Source organism: Sorex fumeus, unplaced genomic scaffold (assembly GCF_029834395.1).
Source record: "Sorex fumeus unplaced genomic scaffold, SorFum_2.1 ptg000030l, whole genome shotgun sequence".
Lineage (NCBI taxonomy): Eukaryota > Metazoa > Chordata > Mammalia > Eulipotyphla > Soricidae > Sorex > Sorex fumeus.
Window position 1 is genome coordinate 10,045,031 of NW_026606087.1, and position 21,692 is coordinate 10,066,722.

Here is a 21,692-nt window from a genome sequence, read left to right on the forward strand (position 1 = left end):
AGCCTTAAACTTCACTGAAATCCTAGGAGATACAGATAGGGTGTGGTTTCCTTGTTCTCCCATTCTCTGTGAGCTTCTAATAAACTGTTAATTCCTCATCAGCAGGGAATGTATTTTAGCAGGCACAGTCCATTAACAGCCCCAAGAAAACTTGCTGAATCAATAAATACTGAAAAAGTGGAACAGAGAACCAAAACCAGAATGAAGTCATGTATTTGGTTTGGGATTTAGGTTTTTAGAATTTCCCAAATGCCAGATGAAAGTGCTCTGTCACTGTCACTGTCACTGTCCTCCCATTGTTCATCGATTTGCTCGAGTCGAGCAGACCGGGTAATGTCTCTATTTTGAGACTTGTGTTACTGTGTTTGGCATATTGAATACGTTGCGGGTAGCTTGCCAGGCTTTGCCGTATTGGCGAAATAACTCTCAGTAGCTTGTCGGGCTCTCCAAGAGGGGTGGAGGAATCGAACCCGGCTCAGCCGGGCTGGCTGGGTGCAATGCAAACGCCTTACCGCTGTGCTATCACTCCTGTAAAGAAAACAGTTATGACCAAATATCTTTTTGTGAATTCCAATCAGTTGCATATGTCCACTATTCATTTTTGCCAGAGGCCATGGTTACTAAAATAGTGGCTTCTGTCACAGGTGTATGAGAATGGAATTTTTGCTTTATTGTAGGTGGGAGAAGTGGCTCCTGAAAAAAGAAAACCGATGTTCAGAATGTCTTGACAAATGTTGCAGGTGACATGCATGAAGTGGGGAGGGCAGTATTATCTTCATGACCTATCTTCATCACTGGAAAAGTGCCTGGTGTGATTAGGACTGGCAAAGTCTGCCACAAGTACCAACAAAAAGTGAACACTTGTGTCCCACCAACCCCACTGGACTGACATAAAGCTGCACTGAAATTCATTTGACCATCACTGCACAAGAGATAGTCCATGCCACCTGAATTCTCAAGGGATCCGTGACCTCAGAAGGGAGCAAGGGGTTCTTTGAAGGAAAAGGAAAACCAATCCCATCTCCACCTAAGTTCCCAGGTTAATCATCAAACCCCACAGAAAACAGTTTTAGAAAGGAGAAACAATAAAGTAGTGTATCTTTATTCCGGAAATATAACGGGAAGAGAAAGTTTTTAATTAAGAATATTCAGAAAGAGCCTGGGCTTTTTCATAAGGAAGAAAGTCAAGAATACACACCCCAATTTGAGAGGCTGAAATGCAGGCAAGCCCCCCAAATGAGGAATGTGTGCCGCCTGAGTTGAGATGCAGGTGAATTTCCAAGAGGAGGAACGGATGCCACTGGCCTCCACAAAGTTAGTCCATAGTGTTTTATACTTGGTGATTTCTATGGAGATAAGAGTCTATTGCTGGAGTGTTGTCAGGGGGAAAGTATGAAACTTCTGGTGATCTTTCGTATTATTATCAGGGCCTTTTTTTCTGCTGAAGTTTCTCTTCTCTGAATAAGGTCTAGCCTTTTCTGAAGCATCTTCTCAATGGGGTTTCAGCATTCATTCTTTTAGGATGATTCCTGAGTCACTTCTTTAATCCACACTACCTAAGCCTCTAATGTGCCAGTCTGCCTGCATGCCCACAACACAATTTTTATGTTTTTTTTAGTTACTTCCTGATTTAGTGCTTAGAAGCCACTCTTGGAGATGATCAGAGAGGACCATATTCAATGCGAGGAGTCAAATGAGAGATAGCTGCATGCAAGGCAAACACTTTGCCCCAGGTATTCCAGTGACCCAAAGCAGTAATATTCTCTGAGTCTCAGGGACCATGGTGGCTAGTGTGCAGACCACATGGGTATTTAGTTTTTCCTTCTGTGGCTTCAATGAGATTAATCATTATCTTCCGTGAGACTCCCCCACCTGCTAGAGCTTGTATGTGCAGACAGTTTTTTTTATTTGAAATCTATGAATTTACTAACACCACTTTGATTATTATGGTTCCTTTCTTCTTAATCCTCTTGTCTTACACCAGAATTCTTTTTGTCATCCTGAAGAATCGCACAACCACTAGAAGCAAAAATCCCTTTCTACTTGTGCCTCCAATCTCACATCTGTTACACTCCTATATGGCACAGACAGCCAAGTTATCTATAGTCCAAGTCTGGCTATTCTCTAGAAACCAAGAAAGTGATGCCATTTGTCTTACGCATTTCTTATACCTCTGCTGAAACCATTGATATATAACTTACAAAATAATAAACTAAAAAGAACTTTAATAAAACCATGGGAAGGAAAGTAGGTCAACATAGTTCCTGACTGTATGAAATCCATGTGAGATTCATTGCCTTATTGATGTCTATTTTAATTTATCTTGCTCAGATTAAAGATACTTGAAAATAATAATATAAAGTTATCAGAAAAATAAATTTAAGTAACATTTCTAATATTAAACAGTACATATTTACTAGGAAGAAAATAAAATTTCTTTTTAAATTAAATTTTATTTATTTTTTTAAAATTTTATTAGTGAATCACTGTGGAGTACAGTTACAGACTTAAACTTCCGTGCTTGCATTTCAGTCATACAATGATCAAGTACCCATCCCTCTACCAGTGCCCATTCTCCACCACCAATGATTCCAATATCCCTCCCACCACTCCCACTCATCCCCCCTCCCCATCCTGCCTCTGTGGCAGGGCATTCCCTTTTGTTCCCTCTTTCCTTTTGGGTGTTGTAGTTTGCACTAGAGGCATTGAGTCTTCATTGTGTTCAATCTATAGTCTACATTTGGCTCACATATCCCAACCCGAGCTGGTCCTCCAAATTCCCTTTACTTGGTGTTCCCTTCTCTATTTGAGCTGCCTTTCCCCCCAACATTTGAGGCTGGCTTCCAAGTCATGGAGTAAACCTCCTGGTCCTTATCTCTACTATTCTTGGGTGTTAGTCTTCCATTCTGTTACTTCATATTCCACAGATGAGTGCAATCAGTTTTTAAATGTGCTGTACATCAGAAATGGAGAGTTTGTCAACAGGACTGTGGTTACCTAAGAGTAGGGTGCATGGTAGAGTCCTTGAGACATTGATGGAGGGAAGCAGGGACTCTGTAGCTGTGGTGTTGGAATGCATGAAACTATCATTAAACAGTATTCTGAATCACACTGCTTCAATAAAAGTAGGGAGATATATAAATATATTTTTAATTATCAGAGAGATAATACAGCTAGTAAGGTGCAAGTCACATTCAGTTAACCCAAATTTGTCCCCAGCACCACATATGGTGCCCTGAGAACTTCCAGATATTGCCTCTGAGCTAAGAGCTAAGAGCACTGTCAAGTGTGGCCCCAAAAAATGACAAAGAAAAAAAGAGAGAATCCCATTAAAGATAAACTACTTCTGAGGGATAATAATTTTATGGGACAAATTCATATTGCTGTCTTTATATATCTGTTCTAGATGTTGCATGATTTTCTTCTTTAACACAAGACACCTTAAAACTGACCTGACTTATTCACTAGTCTATTGATCTGGCTCTACTGCTAATGCTTCTGCACGATCTTGAGCAAATCATTTCCTCCTCTGAGTCTCATCTTTCACCTGATTGACCTTTTTTTGGACCACTTTCCAAATCAGCTACAATTCTCTATAAGCTGATGATTAGTGCAACTAAATTTCTCATATCCCTTATATTGTTCTATATGAGTATGAAAACCAGGCTAATTGGCACCACTGAGTTGTCACTTTATAGGCATCGACAATTCTCACTAAAAGGAACTATCTATGGTAAAAACTCGCTAACAATCATGTAAGCAGTAATTAAAAAGATAAAGGAGAAAGTGCCTGCCAAAGAGGCAGTCCAAAGGTGGGAGGGAAACTGGGGCCAGTAGTAAAGAGAAGGAGGCATGGTGAAAGGATTAATGATTAATCACTTTAATCCTGAAACTCAATTATAAATAACTTTGTAATTTGACAATTCACAATGATTCAATACATTTTTGAAACAATAAAATGAAATATAAAATAATAGCTGCTGTATTGGCATAAAGAAACAGAAGACTAAGTCCTTTGAGTTCCCCCAAAAATTCTCAAGCCTGTATGTAAAGGGCCTCACAGAAAAAGAAATTCTATCAGTTCAAAAAACAACTGATTCATACTATGAAAGAATCCATACAAACGGAATTGAAAGAACTAAAAAACACAATAGAAAACCACAGCAACAGAATTCCAATGTGGAGAGACCCAAATCAATGATCTTGAATACAAGATGCAACTTATCAACAACAATGAAGCCAAAAAAGAAAAGAGACATAAAATGGAAGAGAATGTAAGATAGACAGCAAGAGGAATAATCATCAAATTATAAGAATACCAGGAGATGGAAAAAGTGAAAGGGGAATATTAGAAAAGAAGAAAAATCTCAAATCAATGACAAAAGACACATATTAAACATCTGAAGAAGTAACAACAAATGGATACCAAAAGCAGTAAAAGGAAGTAAATAATAAATATTAGATAAGATATCACTTTTATAGACATCAAAAAGCAATATGAGTCAATGGAAACTTTGGCTGGTGCCTCATAAGAGAAAACAAAATAGAGAAACCTTTATCTAGACTCATGAGGGAAAAAGGAGAAAATATACAAATAAGTCAATAATATCAGAAGCAAAGGAGATAAATTACAATAGATCCCTCATAAATTCAAGATACCATGAGTTTTGAACAACTCTATGATTTTGTGAAATTGATGCAGAAAAAGTTTTCTACAATATCCAACATGCATTCATGATTTAAAAATATCCTCAACAAAATAGGGGTGGAAGGAGCCTTCTTCAAAACAGTAATGGCATCTATAACAATCCCACAACTAGTATCATTCTCAATGTCTAATAACTCAAAAAATTCATCCTGATATTAGGCAAAAGACAAATATAGTAGAGATATTTATAGACAACAGAAGTCTACACTTTTATTCAGTACAGTATAGGAATACCTAGCATTAGCAATAAAGCAAAAAAAAAAAAAAAGAATTCAAAGGGATTCAGTTCAGATTGGAAGACAAGGAGTCAAATTATCACTATACAGATCACATAATAAAATATATAGTAGACCCTAAAGAGTTCACTAAAAATTAGCTTCTACAAACAGTAAGCCAATAGAGAAAGTCAGTGACTACAGAGTAAACACTCAAAAATCTGTCATATTCCCATATGCAAGCAATGAGATAGAGAAAAAGATTAGAGTCTTCTCAAAGTCAAAATGGTGCCTCAACGACTGAAACATCATGGGAAGGGGGGTGTTTTAATTATCAGAGAGATAATATCAGAGTGGCTCTTCCTTCACACCCTACCTAGGTCATGAGTTGTCCCCCACAGTTGTCCCCCATAGTTGTCCCCCACTCTCCGGCACAGCCATGGCTCCAGAGGCACAAGGACTTAATGCAGAGCCTGGCAGCTGTCATGGATTATATGGATTATGGTGGCTACTGTGCAAACCACATGGGTATTTAGTTTCTCATTTTGTGCCTCCAATGAAATTAACCATCTCTTCTGTGAGATGCCACCATGCCTGCCTGGAAGGGAAAGGGCGTTGCTCCCTCCTTTTCTCTTCTGGAAAGCAAGATGGCGGCCGCCTGGGAGCCTTTTGGAAAGTCAGGTATGAGCTGGTCATGACGGGGCAACTGAAACCTCATAGGAAGGGGGGTGTTCCCGGCTTGTCCTTCACACCCTACCGAGGTCACGAGTTGCCCCCCAAGAGTGGCTCTCTGGCACGGCCATGGCTCTAGAGGCACAAGGACTTAATGCAGAGCCCGGAAGCTTGTGGCAGAAAAGTGAATGGACTATGTGTTAATCCACGCCACCATGACTTCCCGGAAGGGAAAGGGTGTTGCTCCCTTCCACCTTTTTCCCTCTGGAAAGCAAGATGGCGGCTGCCTCGGAGCCTTTTGGAAAGCCAGGTATGAGCCGGTTGTGACAGGGCGACTGAAACCTCATAAGAAAGGGAGTGTTTCCAGCTTGTCATTCACGCTCTACCAAGGTCATGAGTTGCTCTCTGGCACAGCCATGGCTCTAGAGCCACAGAAACCAATCTTATAATTATGTGACTCTTGGCAGAAATACTTCCAGGCTTAATAAGTAAAATATCAGAAATCCAAAATAGTGCAGCTGTGACATCATTTGGTTTTTGTAACCAGCTGTGGAAAACAAATTATTTCACAATGCCTTTTCAGCAGGTCTGATTTGGGGGTGTAAAATCTAAATAATAATGGTGCATCTTTTGTTGAAAGAATGAATCTAATCACAGTAGATAGAGTGTTAACTAGAATTCATCTGCCTCACAGGCATTGGGAGGGTGGGGGGGGGTATGTTGGGGTTCTTGGTGGTGAAAAATAAGTACTGGTGAAGGGAAATGTGTTTGCTGATTGCATGACTGAGACTTAAACCTGAAAACTTTGTAACTTTTCCCACAGTGATTCAATAAATAAATTAATTAATTTTAAAAAATAGTGCCCCAAAACATAAAGCACATAGGAATCAATTTCACAAGAGTTATAAAATATCTGTACCATGTAGAGAATCAGTCACTTAAATACAAGAACTTAAGAAATGGAAAAACATCCCATGCTATTCCACCGAGAGTATTCGATATGCCAGACACAGTAACAACAAAGTCTCCAATGGAGACGTTACTGGGCCCGCTCGAGCATTGGATTATAAGAATCAATATTATCAATGGCTATCCTGCCTAAAAATTACTATATAAATTCAAGTGCAATCTTGATCCAAATCCCAGTGAAATTCTTTAAGAACTAAAAATGGTCAATAATAAGTTTCATATAAAATACCTTAAATAGTCAAAGCCATACTAAAACATAAGAAACTGGGTGATATCTCATGACCTAAGTTGAAACCACATATAAAGTTATAGTGATCAAAACAGCATTATGCCTGAATAAGAATAGATTCTCTACCCAATGGGCTAGAATCAAGTACCTAAAGATAAACCCAACTCTGTGATCATCTAATTTTCAACAAAAGACCTAATTACATGAAATGAAGTAGAGATAGTCTCTTCAACAAATAGTATTAGAAAAATTGGATAATCACATATTTTAAAAATGAAGCTGGATTCATACCTCACACCTTACACAAAAGTCAACTCGAAGTGGATCAAAGATCTCAAGACAAGAATTCCAACATACATTAAGCAAATTATCAGCAGAACGTTCTAGGATTCTTTTGTTTTGCTTCAAAGGTATTTTAAATGGTATGGTTCCTTTGGGAAAGGAAACAGAAACAAAAATAAACAAATGGAACTTCATCAAACTTAAGTTTCCACATGGCTAAAGAAAATCAGGCTAAAACTAAAGGACACCGAACTAATGGGAGAAAGTATTTTCACACAAAACATTAGATAAAAGAGCAATAGCTAAGACTGATAAAGCACTGACAAAGATTTGTATCACTTGTATCACTTGGGATCCCGTTGCTCATTGATTTGGTTGAGTGGGCACCAGTAAAGTCTCCATTCGTCCTAGTCGTGTGCTAGTGTAGCCCAATAGCGTCTATTTACTCCAGGAGCACAAAGAGCCTCAAACAATTTGTTCAGGGTCTTGACGAAGAAGTCTGACCATGTTGTAGGTAGGTGGCCAGGTGTTCTTTTGACGTCCTGTGGAATCCAGTTGGAAACAGCTCTCATCCAGCAGTCATCTCTAAATTGCATTATGTGTCTGGCCCATCTGATTTTTGATGCCTTGGCAAACGAGACAGCATCCCTGATTCTTGATCATTGATGGAGTTTGGAACTCCGGATTCCTTCTCTCGCTCAAGTGAAGCGTGATATTCCAAGCATAGCTCTTTCGGTCTATTGGGAGACCCGAATAGTGTTCTCATCCTGTTTTCATAGGGCCCAGGTCTCTGAGGTGTATGTTAGTGTAGGAAGAACAGTGGAGTTGAAAAGATGTGCCTGGAGCCGGAGGTTCTTCGTCCTATTAGCAACTTCTTTGACGTTCATGAAGGTGTTCCACGCTGTTTTCTTCCTCCTACACACTCAGGTGCCAGGTCGTTTGTCATGCTGAGTTCTCGACCTAGGTACACATAACTGCTGCATTCGTAGATGTTCATTCCGTTGAGAGCAAATGGAACGTCAGGAACTAGTCCCTTTCTCACGAATATTGTCTTTGTAAGATTTAGCTGCAGTCTGACCTTTCCACACTCACGGTCGAAGTCAGATAGCATTTGGTACCACTTGGCTAATGTTTGGTGTTATTAGAATGATGTCATCAGTGAAGCAGAGGAGGTGTAGTTGCCAGTCGTTTATCTTCATTCCCATTCCTTTCTATTCCAGTCGTCACATGACGTTCTTGAGGGTGGCACTGAAGAGTTTCAGTGAAATGGTATTGCCCTGCCGAACCCCTCTCTTTACGTCGATGATCACTTTCTTATAGAACGGTGAGATCCTGGTGTACTAAGGATCCTGATGTACTGAGTTTGAATGCCCTGTTGGGCTAGGGCTTAGATGACTGCTCCAGTCTCAACAGAATAAAAAGCCTTCTTTAAATCAATGAACAATAGAGAGAGCGGCAAAACTCTCGCAAAACTTCATTAAAACCTTACTAAAACTAATACTAATCATTTGAAATATTGTAAGAGTCTGTTGTTTAATACTGATTCTCTTCTATTTCAGATACTATTTTATCATTTTATGAAAATTATGTTATAAGTGTAAGTTGCAGGTATTTAGTCTTATTAACGTTTCATAAATTTTGTAGAGAAGTGTGTAATTAGGATAGAGTTTTGTCATATAGCATTCATTTGTTGTCATCTGCTAAAATAAAATATCATTAAAATCATTCCATTAGAATGTCTTTGTTTTCTATTTACTTTGTCAGTCATTGAGGAATATATGCTAAATAAGCACACATAGAATTTTCACTAATGACTTAATTATTTATAGTTGGGCTGGAGTGATAGCAGAGCGGGTAGGGCATTTGCCTTGCACGCAGCTGACATGGCCGACCCGTGTTTGATTCCTCTGCCCCTCTCGAAGAGCCTCGCAAGCTACCTAGAGTATCTCGCTCCCATGGCAAAGCCTGGCAAGCTACCCGTGACATATTCGATATGCCAAACAAGTAACAACAAGTCTCATGATGGAGATGTTACTGGCCCGCTCGAGCAAATCGATGAATAACGGGAGGACTGTGACTGTAACCGTGATTTATAGTTAGGGAGTTTAGGAACATATCCTAATATATTACTCCAGGGGTTACACCCAATTGTGCACGGGGAACCATGAATAGCTCATATCTAATCTGCAGGAAAAACATATGTGCTAGTCCTTTGAATTATCTCCCTGGCTATCTATATCTATATCTATATCTATATCTATATCTATATCTATATATCTATCTGTATTTTTTCATTGTGATTCCGGGTCAGAGCCATAGTATAGTAGGCAGGGCATTTACCTTGTATGTGGATGACCAAGGTTTGATCCAAGGCATCCCATATGCTCCTCCAAGTACTGTCAGGAACGACTTTTGAGTTCAGAGCCAGGAATAAGCCATGAGCATCTCTGGGTATGGTCTAAAAGCCAAATAAATAAATAAATAAATAACCAAACCCCAAACCAAAGCAAAACCTGTGGTGCTGGGTGTTGAACTCAGGGTCTCACAAAACATGTAACATGTGCTCTAGTACTGAATCACAACCCCACTTCCATAATGTGTTTCTCTCACACATTACCAGCACCACTTTTTGTTTCTTAAATACGATTGTAATACTATTGATTCTGGGTTACAATTTTAATATATTATTTCCTTTTATCAATTTATTATATATCTGTAATGCTTATTTGCTTTCCATTAAAATATAATATATGTAATATAGGAAAGTATACAGAACATGACTCTTCATTTTGATATCTCAAAAATTACACACCTCTTGTATTACCATCACACTACTAGTAAAAAAAATGGAACACAGGGCTTTAGAAATGCCTTGATGGGATGGGCCACATAATTTGCATGCAGGAGGCCAGGATTTGATTCCCAGCACCATATTGTTCCCTGAGTATCACCAGGAGTCACCCATCAGACCCTGAGCACTATCAGATACAGTTCCTCAAATAGCTTCCATGGGAAGGAAACTACTCCAGGAAAACAACCATAACAAATAGACAATGCAGTAAACTTGCTTTCTCCTCCTTTGGGGAGATGTCATGTGAAATTGGGTCTCTTGTGAAGCCAGTTATTCCTCAGAGGGCTACAAAGGATGTGTGTCTCTCAGGCTTATGCTCCTGAGCTTTCTCATCGGTGGGGCCAAGTTTAAGCCTCTTTAATTATGTAAAAAAATTATTGGAAAGTGCTTATTAAGTGATTCCAGGGATGGATGATCCAGCATATAAAATTCAATGTCATATAATGTTCTAAAGTCATTGAAATGAATCATTGAATTTTATTCATGAGAGGTGGTTTTTTAACTAGAGTTGAAAATTTTGATAAAGCAGCTTGACATTTTAAAAGACAGACTAAGTGGTAAGAAAGTGAAGATTCTGCTTTGTGTTTATTAATGGGTTTTGTTGTTTGTTTTATCTCTAACACCACATGAGGTGGTGTTAAGGGCTTACTCCTGAATCTGTGTTCAGAGGTCACTCCTGGTGATGCTCTGGGGACCATATGCAGTGATGAGGGATCAAACCTCGGTCAGCTATGTGCAAGGCAAGTGCCCAACCTGCTGTGACTCATTTGGACCAAGCAGGTTTTTATTTATATCTGTCACTAATAATTGGATCTGCTATTGGACTAATTTCATTCATTGCTTATGAATCACGAAGCATTTAAAACAATAGACTATGTTTTTTTAATACAAATTAATTTTTTTCTTTAGGATAAGTTTTGCAATAATTAGAGGTACTAGTACTTTGCATGAACTAAGCATCAACTCCTAAGTTAGGAAATGAAGGTAGTTTGATAAATAAGTCCATCTCTGAATTTTTCCAATTTGAATGTTGAAATCTAATAAAGGAAAGTATTTCCTTTCATTTGACTATTTCCTGTCATTGAGTAATCTAAGGCTGCAGTAGGGTTCCCAATGTTATAGAGCAAATGTGAACCCTATATGTTAGTTGATCTTTATATTATGAGTGTTTCATTCCATAACATGCTCTACTTAGTCCTTTAAAAGTTACTTTTTGTTTATTTTATTCTTTAAATTTTTTGTTTTTAAAATGAATCAATTTTGAAGATTTGTAATCAAGTATGCATTATTCTTTTTTTTCCCTATTGGAAATGGATTAAAATATATGCTCATGCAGGGTCTGATCCAAGAACACAGAATCAATAAGTGAGCCCTAAACACAGCTGAGCGTGACCCCCAAACAAACAAAAATGTATATGGTAATGCATAGTTTAGTTTTACTATTTTAGTAGCTTAGTTTTGGCCAATAAAAATACAATTGGTAGATAGTTTTTACTATCTACGGGTGATTATGATAATATTTAGAAATAAGTCAACTTACTATCAACTATTTTATTCTTTATTTTACTTTTTGGGTACATCGGGAAGTGCTCTGGGCTTACTCCTGGCTCTGTGCTAAGTGATCACTCATGGTGATCCATATGCTGTCCTGGGATCAAACCCAGGCCATACACGTGCAACGAAAGAGCCTAAACCTTTGCATTATCTTCTGGCCCTGGTCACTAAATTTCTAATGCTTTATTTGGACAGCATTATATACCTCCTGTTTTCTGTGTTCCTGTTTTGTGATTTTCCGTAGTTAACCAATTTCTACTGATTTTGAAAACCTCATACAGAGACCCACAGGTCTCTATTCTACTGCTTTGTTGTCCATAAACAATGTCTGATTTGAGCAAGTCAACCTTCTTCCTCTGTCTTCCTACAATATCATATCCATTATTTTTTGCAATTACAATTTACCACCTTCCTTCCCTATTTGGAGTAATTTTTTTCTCATTGAGCTTTATAGATCATTTCCTACCACAATTTACCCCCAAAATTTTAGTGCAGGTTTAACTTTTTATATTTATTAGATACTCATTTTACTTCTTAGATACTCATTCCTTAAAAGTAGAGTTTTAATTTTCTTAGTTTTAGGTCTTATTTAATTCAAAATAATTATTTTCTTATTTTTAATTCAGAGATTATTTCTTGAAACATGACTATAGCAAAGATTAAAAGAAAATATTTGTCTTTTATATCTAACAAAAGAGTGAGATACTATTTCCTACTAAGCAGTGTGCTCTGAGATCAAGGATTTTTCTGAGCGTACAGAGGTGGGTGGTGGTATGTTCTGCAAAAAGTATTTGTTTGATAATGAATTATTAAAACTATAAATATAATAAATAATTAAAAAGGGAGCATGAGGAGGGAAATTTATTTTATTTTTCTCCCCTTTTAAAAATTGAATCACCATGAGATACACAGTTGCAAAGTTGTTCATAATTTGGTTTCAATCATACAATGTTCTAAGACCTATCCCTTCAACAGTATACATTTCCCACCACCAATGTCCCCAGTTTCCCTCCTGCAACTCCCAACCAAACCAGCCACCCTCTATGGAAGATACTTTTCTTCCGTTTCTCTTGATAGAAATTTAAAATACAGATTTACAGTGACAAAAAATAGAGATTTACCTATAGCAACAAGGTAATAAAGATGTGTCATGAAGAATTGACCTGTAGAAATTTCTAGAAATTAAACCAGGTCCAGAAGGGTAAATAGACCATAAACCTGAAGTCAATTTACATAGCTCAAAGATAATCTAAAACACGAAGATCTTAAGAGATAATTCTATTTTTTGGTTTCTGCTGTGTTGTTACATTTTCCCAAGTTGCTTACAATCATTTTAAATAAGTAAATATTTATGCTAGATATATCATGAAAATAAATATTGTCACATATTTTTAATTAATAAATGTTTGTCACCTTTTCTATTTACCCCTTTTAAACTGCACTTTTGTGGTCTTAGATTTTATAGTTACATAAAACTAGGAAATAGATAACAATTTTAACATGTTAGATGCATGCCACTTAATCTATATAATCTCAAATTTGTCAAATTATATAGTGTTTAATTGCAATAGAATCTTAATTTTATTTTGTCCTCTACAGAGAAAATTTCTGAGGCAGAATTATTCATCACCTTTTTTATTTAAAAGAATTATTACTCTCACTAACTGCAAGTCGCCAAAATTTTCAATGTAATTTCAATATGAATGGATTCACCTTTAACACTTCTGCTAAAATTGTCTGGCATGAATGCACAGTTTGGCTCTGAGTTAATGGATTATGACTTATTACTATATGTCTTAAATCCATAAAGCAATGTATGCTCTCCTGCTGAAATGAAAAGGCAAAATCAAAGCTCTGTCACTGAATTCATCCTCTTGGGATTTTCTAACTACCCTGAGCTGGAAGAGCAGCTCTTTTGGGTCTTCTTGGTTATCTACCTGGTGACACTGATGGGAAATGCTGTCATTATTGTTGTCATCTCCCTGGAAAAAAGCCTCCATGTCCCCTTGTACCTGTTTCTCCTGAACTTGTCTGTGTTGGAAGCAGGTTTCAGTGCAACTACGACGCCTAAAATGCTGGTGGTCCTGTCCACTGAAAAAACTACAATCACCTTCGCAGGCTGTTTCGCACAGATGTATTTTATTATTTTTTTGGGAGGAACTGAATGTTTTCTCCTGGGGGCAATGGCTTATGACCGATATGCTGCAATCTGCCATCCACTGAGCTACCCTGTGATTATGAATGAAAGTGTTTTTGTGAGATTAGTAATGCTGTCATGGATTACTTGGATTATGGTGGCTACTGTGCAAACCACATGGGTATTTAGTTTCCCATTTTGTGCCTCCAATGAAATTAACCATCTCTTCTGTGAGACGCCCCCAGTGCTAGAGCTTGTATGTGCAGACATCTTTCTGTTTGAAATCTATGCATTCACAGGCACCATTTTGATTATCTTGCTTCCTTTCTTGTTGATAATCTTGTCTTACATTCGAATTCTCTTTGCCATCCTGAGGATGCCATCAACCACCGGGAGGCAAAAGGCCTTTTCCACTTGTGCCTCCCATCTGACTTCTGTGACCCTCTTCTATGGCACAGCCATTCTAACTTACTTACAGCCCAAATCTGGTTATTCCCCAGAAACCAAGAAACTCATGTCACTGGCTTACTCACTTCTTACACCTCTGCTAAACCCACTGATTTACAGCTTGCGAAACAGTGAGATGAAAAGAGCTTTGATGAAATTATGGCAAAGAAGAGTGGATTTACATACATTCTGACTGTCTGCAAGCATATACTGTTTTGTCACTCACTGCCTGACCAAACTGTATTTAAATACATCATGGTAAAAAGGTTTTGTTTTATGACACAAGTACATTTTATTCTGTGCTCCGTATGTTAAAATGGATCAGAGATATTTTTATTTTAATAGTATATAATTATTCAATTTTTAGAGATGCATAAGTTTTGGGGTTATGTCTGTGACAATTTCTTTATCCTCCTCTAATGTGAATATCCAATTCTTACCAAATCATTGCCATTAAGACTGAATTTCAATTACTTTTACCCCTAGTTCCACATGTTCATATATACCCCTGCTTTCTCAATGATAAATATTTCAAAGTGGGTCTAAAGAAACAAAGACATTAAAAGTAAATAATTTTGATAGAAGAGAAAGAATTATATGAAATATTATTTTAATAGTCAATGAAGAGTGGCTTTTAAAAACAATTACAATTTTGAGATTAATGGTACTGTGCTGTAGAACTAGGGTAACACTTAAGGAGATCAAGGAATAAATGAGATCTTAATTTCTGGAAGAAAAACTTGTTCAATGGAATAGTAAATCATGTGCAGTTATTTTTAAAGATTATTTTTAACATTTTAACAATTACTTGTTTTTTGTATTTCCAAACTTCCTTGGTAACCAAAGAATTATTAGGCTTTTCTTGTAAAAAATTGTAAACAATACAAATTTTCCTAATTGTATCTCATTTAAGATATATTATTTACAATATACCGTTTATTTACTCAACACTCAATGATTGTTTAAAAGCACGCTTTCTAATTTAGTTTTCATGTGTTCGAACATTTTCTCATTTTCTTTGTGGCTGATTTTAGGAACTATTGAGGTCAGGAAAGATTCATGATATGCTTTTGACTTTTATGTATTTATTAAATCTTTAATTGAGTCTGAACATATGATTTATCTTTGAGATTCTTCTATGTGCACTTGAGAAAAATGTGTATTAATTCATTTTGAGATGGAAATCTCAGTTATCTAAATCATGTGGTCAATTACTTAATTTCAAAATAGAAATTGTGGGCTGGAGCGATAGCACATTGGATAGTGTGTTTGCCTTGCATGAGGCTGACCTGGGTTCGATTCCCACCATACCCTATAGTCCCCCGAGCACCGCCAGGAGTAATTTCTGAATGAATAAGTCAGGAGTAACTTTTGTGCATTGCCCGGTGTGACCCAAAAAGCAAAAAAAAAAAAATTGTGGGGCCAGAGCGGTGGGTACAGCGGGTAGGGTGTTTGCCTTGCATGAGACCCTCTGGGGTCTATCCTTGGCATCCCAGATGGTCCCCTGAGTATCGCCAGGAGTGATTCCTGAGTGCAGAGTCAAAAGCATTGCTAGGTGTGACACCCCCCCCCCAAAAAAAGAAATTATTTATCCATTGATGTCAGTAGAGTGTATATTGCAATTCTCTATAACTGTATTTTTGTCAATGTCAATACCAATCTCTTCGTGTTCCTAGAATAAACAGACGCCATTGGGCTACACTAGCATGCAACAGGGACAAATGGAGAGGTTACTGGCGCCTGCTTGAGCAAATCGATGATTAACGGGAAGTCAAACAATCAGGTGATCAAGTGAACCACACCTAGCAGCTCTCAGGGCTTACTCGTGGCTCACTTAGGGACTACTGATAGTGGGATTTGGGCAACTGTATGGGGTGCCCAGGATCAAACCCCATTCAGACATGTGCAAGACAAGTGCCCTACCCATGGTACAATCTTCCCAGTGCCCCCTCTGGTTGTGTCTTTAAGGGAATCTATGTTTTGAATCCTCTATTATTCCTTTGTTTTTGTTTTTGTTTGTTTGTTTTAGGGTCACACCTGGTGTTTCTCAGGGGTTACTCCTGACTCTGTGCTGAGGAATTACTCCTCGTGTTGCTCAGGGGACCTTATGAGATGTCAGGTATGGAACCTGGGTTTCCCGTCTGCAAAGCAAGCTCTCGACCCACTGTACTATGGCTCTGGCCCTATATTCTTCCATGTTTTATGGGTGTTTTGGAGAGCAATAGCCCATGACCATAGCAAGTCACAAACTTGGTGATGTATAACATGACATGGATTTCAGAAGAAGCAGTATGGAGATTGCCTGGCAGAACAGGAGTGAATAAGAAATTTGAGGAGATGAGTTTAGAAAGTAAAAGGAACTGATCTTTAATCTATGAATTGGTTTCTGTACTTAATGGGACAGAGTACTATGGGAGGATTTTGAGCAAGGGCATAAGGCAAAGGGGAGGAGTCAGGAACCAAAGCAATTGTCCTATTGAAAGTCAAAAATTGTTCAGTCCAGCGTGTAGCTATGGATAAAAGAAAGGTGGAATGTTCAGATTGGATATACTGGACTGAGGAGACAACTCAAAGGGCTGGAATATATGCTGTGCATGAGGGAGGGCCCTGTTTTGATCCTGGCACCACATGCCCAATGAGAACTACCGGGAGTAACCCCCTCGCACTGTTATAGCAAGTTCTTGTCCTCAAACAGTCAAGATTGAAAACAAGAACTGGGAGCTGAATGCAGAAATTCAGAAAATTATTTGTTTATTTATTTATTTCTTCTTTAGGCCATGCCTTGTGGTGCTCAGGGATCAGAAAATGCAGAGAAACAATACAGAGAAGCTCCTAGATTTTGGGAAGGGGTCTCCTAAAGAAGGATTCCAGAGAAAGAAGAAAGCTCTCCTTTATCTCTCTCTCTCTCTTTTTTTTTTTTTACTTTTTGGGTCAGACCCGGCAATGCACAGAGGTTGCTCCTGACACATGATCTCAGGAATTACTCCTGGCGGTGCTCAAGGGACCATATGGGATGCTGGAAATCAAAACCGGGTCAGCAGCATGGAAGGCAAACACCCTACCCTCTGTGCTATTGCTCCAGCCCCTTTCCTTTATATTTTTTTAATGACAAAGGGAGCAGGGGGGTAAACATTTCATTGTCTTCCAGAAATGTGGACCACTAAAGCAGGGCTAAGATGATTGTTTTCTAATCACTCCAGTCATTCAGGCTGTCAGGTGTTTCCATGTTTTCCATACTGATGACAGTCCATACTGGAGGCAGTCCATACTGGTAGTTTTCTTGCTTAGGGCCTCAGTCCTAATCCTTCCCTCCCTATTTCCCAGCAGTACTCAGCACCAAGCAAGAGTAGCCTCTGAGTACTGCTGTGTGCAACACAAATCCCACTCTCAAATATCCCTAAAAAACAGATTGAATATATGTAGTTTGAAGATACAACCATACAGATAGAATATAGATTTGATCATTGTGGAAGCTAAATTATGCTCAAGGATAACTTGTAGAAACTTTAAGTTACCATTATCTGAGATAGGGAATGCTGGCGGTGGAGAAGGTTCTGGAGAAAATTCTGAGGTCACTTTTGGGCACATTAATAAATAAAGGGCTGGAGCGATAGCACAGCGGGTAGGGCATTCGCCTTACAAGCGGCCAACATGGCCGACCCGAGTTCGATTCCTCCGCCCCTCTCGGAGAGCCCGGCAAGCTACCGAGAGTATTCGATATGCCAGACACAATAACAACAAGGTCTCCAAAGGAGACGTTACTGGGCCCGCTCGAGCAAATCGACGATCAACGGGAGGGCCTTTACTTTACTTACTTAATAAATAAAAATGTATATAGTAATTGAAAATATAGTAAAGGTAAAGGTAAAGGCCCTCCCGTTGATCGTAGATTTGCTCGAGCAGGCCCAGTAACGTCTCCATTGGAGACTTTGTTGTTACTGTGTTTGGCATATTGAATACTCTCGGTAGATTGCCGGGCTCTCCGAGAGGGGCGGAGGAATCGAACTCGGGTCGGCCATGTTGGCCGCTTGTAAGGCAGCACATATACTAAAATTGGAACGATACAGAGAAGATTAGCATGGCCCCTGCGCAAGGATGACACGCAAATTCGTGAAAATATAGTAGGAGCCTATATTTAATTTCTAATTTCTAACACAAAAGATACTTAAGAGTATTTCAAATTTAAGATTTAATTTTTTTATCTAAAATTAATTTTACTTATTTTTGTTTATTTATTGAATCACCATGAGATACACAAAATTGTTCGTGATTGGGTTTCAGAACCTGTCTCCTCACCAGTGTACATTTTCTACAACTGATGTCCTCCCTCCCACCCCCTGTTCCAGTTTGCCTCTGAGGTAGACACTTTTATTCTCTCTCTCTTTCTCTCTCTCTCTCTCTCTCTCCCTCTCTCTCTCTCTCTCTCTCTATTCTCTTTCCTTTGGACATTATGGTTTGCAATACAGGTATTTAAAGGTTATCATGACTATGCCTTTACCTACTTCCAGCACTCAATTCTTATAGAGTGATCATTTCCAACTCTTATTGTCATAGTAGTTCTTTCTCCATCCTAACTGCCCTCTCTCTCACTTGTGGCCAGCTTCCAACTGTGGACTACTCATCCTGGCCCTTGTTTCTACTGCCCTTGGTTATTAGTCTCATACTATGATTTTTTTATATTGCACAAATGAATGCAATCATATTATGTCTGTCTTCTCCTTCTGATTCATTTCACTCAGCATAATAGTCTCCTTGTACATGCATGGCAAATTTCATGACTTCATTTTCATTTTTTCCTAACAGCTGTATAGTATTCCATTGTGTATCTGTACCATGGTTTTCTTTAACCAGTAGTCTGTTCTTGAGAACTCAGGTTTTTTCCAGATTCTGGCTTTTGTGAATAATGCTGCAATAAACAATAGAGATTAGGTCTCTTTCCTGCTCTTTGTTATGGTGCCCCTAGGGTATATTCCCAGGAGTGGTAATGTTGGGTCAAATGGGAGCTCAACTTCTAGTTTTTTGAGCCATGCCCATATTGTTTTTCAAAAAGGCTGAACCAGTCAGTATTCCCACCAACAATGAAGGAGAGTCACTTTCTCCCTGCATCCTTGCCAGCACAGGAAGTTCTTGTTCTTTTTGATGTGTACTAGTCTCTGTGGGGAGAGATAATATTACATTGTTGTTTTTATTTGCATCTCCCTGATTCTTAGTGATATGTAGAGCATTTTTCATGTGCCTTTTGACAATTTGAAATTCTTCTTTGAGGAGAAGAATTTGTTCATTTGTTCTTCTGTTCATTTCCTCTACCCATTTTTTGATGAAGATGGATTTTTTTCTTGTAAACTTCTACCAGTGCCATATATGTCTTTGATATTAACTCCTAATCAGATGAGTTTTGGGCAAACAATTTTTCCCATTCTGTGGGCTATTTGTATCTTGGTCTCCATTTCATTTGAAGTGTGGAAGTTTTATATTTTAATGTAGTTTAAAATACATTAAACTATATTTGTTCATCTTTGCATTAGCTTGCTTGGTTGGAGGTGTTTTATCTTTGAAGATGTATTTCAATATCATGGAGGGCTCTGCCTACATTTCCCTTCATGAACCTTATGAATACAGGTCTGATGTTGAAGTCTTTAATCCTTTTTTATATGACTTGGTGTTAGAAAGACGTGTTAGAAAGAGCTGCCCCATTACTCTAGCTACTTGTTGAAGAGACTTTTATGTTCTACTTCATATTGCTTGCTCCTTTATCAAAGATTTTATAATAATATATTTGAGAGTATGTGTCAGGTAATTCAACTCTATTCCATTGGTCTGCAAGTCTATCTTTATTTCAACATCACGTTGTTTTAGTTACTATCTCTTTGTAGTACATTTTGAAGTTGGGAAGGGATGCCTCTTATTTTCCTTTTCCCCCAATTTTTTCTTTAGCTATTTATGGGGGTTTATTGTTCCAAATGAGTTTCAAGAGTGTTATCTACTTTTTTGAAGGATGTAATGGGTATCCTTATAAGGATTGCATTAAATTTGTATAATGCTTTGGGGAGTATTGTTACTTGGACAATGTTTAGAATCCTCCCAATCCATGAGCAGAAAATGTGTCTCTATTATTCCTCATGTCCTCTTTTCTTTCTTTCTTTTTTTTTTTTTTTGGGTTTTTGGTTCACACTCGGTGATGCACAGGGGTTACTCCTGGCTTTTCACTCAGGAATTACTCCTGGCAGTGCTCAGGGGACTATATGGGATTCTGGGAATTGAACCTGGGTTGGTCGTGTGCGAGGCAAACACCCTACCTGCTGTACTAACGCTCCAGCCCCTCTATTTTATTTCTTGATGTAGTATTTTATAGTTTTCTTTTAATAAGTCCTTCACCTCTTCAGTTAAACAGATTCCAAGGTACTTGATTTTCTGAGGCACAGTTGTGAAGGGGATTGTTTTTTTCAATGGTCTCTTTCTCTCTTTCATTATTTGTATATAGGAAAGTCATGGACTTTGGGGTATTGATTTTGTAATCTTCCACTTTGGTCCCTAATGGAATAAGAACTGAAGTTCCAGGTTTGTACTCTTGAGTTTTCTCACTAGAAGGAACAAATTTGCGCCACTTTAGTTATCACACAAAAATAACAGTGTTTATCAAGTGGTTCTAAGTATCAAGGGATGGACTCTCTGGAGAATATGATTCAAAGTCATATAGTATTTTGGAACTGTTTCGCGGAGTCACTGATTTTTATTTCTGAGGAGGTGATTTTTGGCTAGAGGTAAAACTGAGAAAATAGAGTGACATTTAAAGAAACAGTCAATAGGTAAGAAAGTGAAGATACTGCTGATATTGCTGGTAGTGGGTTTTTATTTGTAGTTCTCACTGATAACTGCAGATGATGTTGGCGTGAAATGTCAATATTCAGGAAATACTAAGCTGAGGGCTCATAATAATAAAGTTTATAAAGAACACACCATTTGAATCAGTAGACTCTGTATTTGATATTGGTCAAATTTTTAAATCTTCCTTTTAGGGAATTGTTCAGGTAATTATTTAAGTTAAAAGTGCTTTCACAGAGTAGTAATAGAATGCTAGAAATTTGCATCTGAGAGGAAACTAGATGAATAAGGCCAACTTATAACTTTTTTGATTGAAAGCTACTACTAAACTGTCTAAGTATTTTATACATGTAAGTTTACTCAAGACATTAGAATATTTGAAGTTATAGTGAAAAGTGGATTATCTATGTATATTTGGTCTTCCTGCCGGTTTTGTTCCTGATATGTGTTTAATCAACTCTTCAAATATTTCTATTGTGTTCATATGATACTCTAAATTTATACATTTTAAACCTACCTACTTAAAAATTGCTCATAACTGGGGCTGGAGCGATAGCACAGCTGGTGGGGTGTTTGCCTTGCACATGGCCGACCCGGGTTCGAGGCCCAGCATCTCATATGGTCCCCCTAGAACCGCCAGGATTAGTTTCTGAGTGCATGAGCCAGAAATAACCCCTGTGCATCGCTGTATGTGACGCAAAAAGCAAAAAAAATTTCTTGTAATCAATTACATATATTCGTACAAATGTTTTCTCTTACAGAGTCAATTGATAGTTATTTGTGAGCTCTTTAACAACCAAAAGTAT

General features: G+C 38.1%; 1 protein-coding gene and 1 pseudogene across 1 annotated transcript; both read left to right on the forward strand.

Moving 5' to 3' along the window:
* Positions 1–13,312: 13,312 nt before the first annotated feature.
* Positions 13,313–14,257, forward strand: LOC130025265 (olfactory receptor 10A3-like). The gene has a single exon (XM_056116218.1). The coding sequence runs from the start codon at positions 13,313–13,315 to the stop codon at positions 14,255–14,257; it is 945 nt and encodes a 314-aa protein (XP_055972193.1).
* A 3,831-nt stretch (positions 14,258–18,088) lies between these two features.
* On the forward strand, positions 18,089–18,201 carry LOC130025602 (uncharacterized; annotated as a pseudogene).
* The last annotated feature ends 3,491 nt before the right edge of the window (positions 18,202–21,692 follow it).

Coding starts and splice junctions, on each gene's coding strand:
- LOC130025265 (XM_056116218.1), top strand. CDS start 13,313: ATGAAAAGGCAAAATCAAAGCTCTGTCACTGAATTCATCCTCTTGGGA.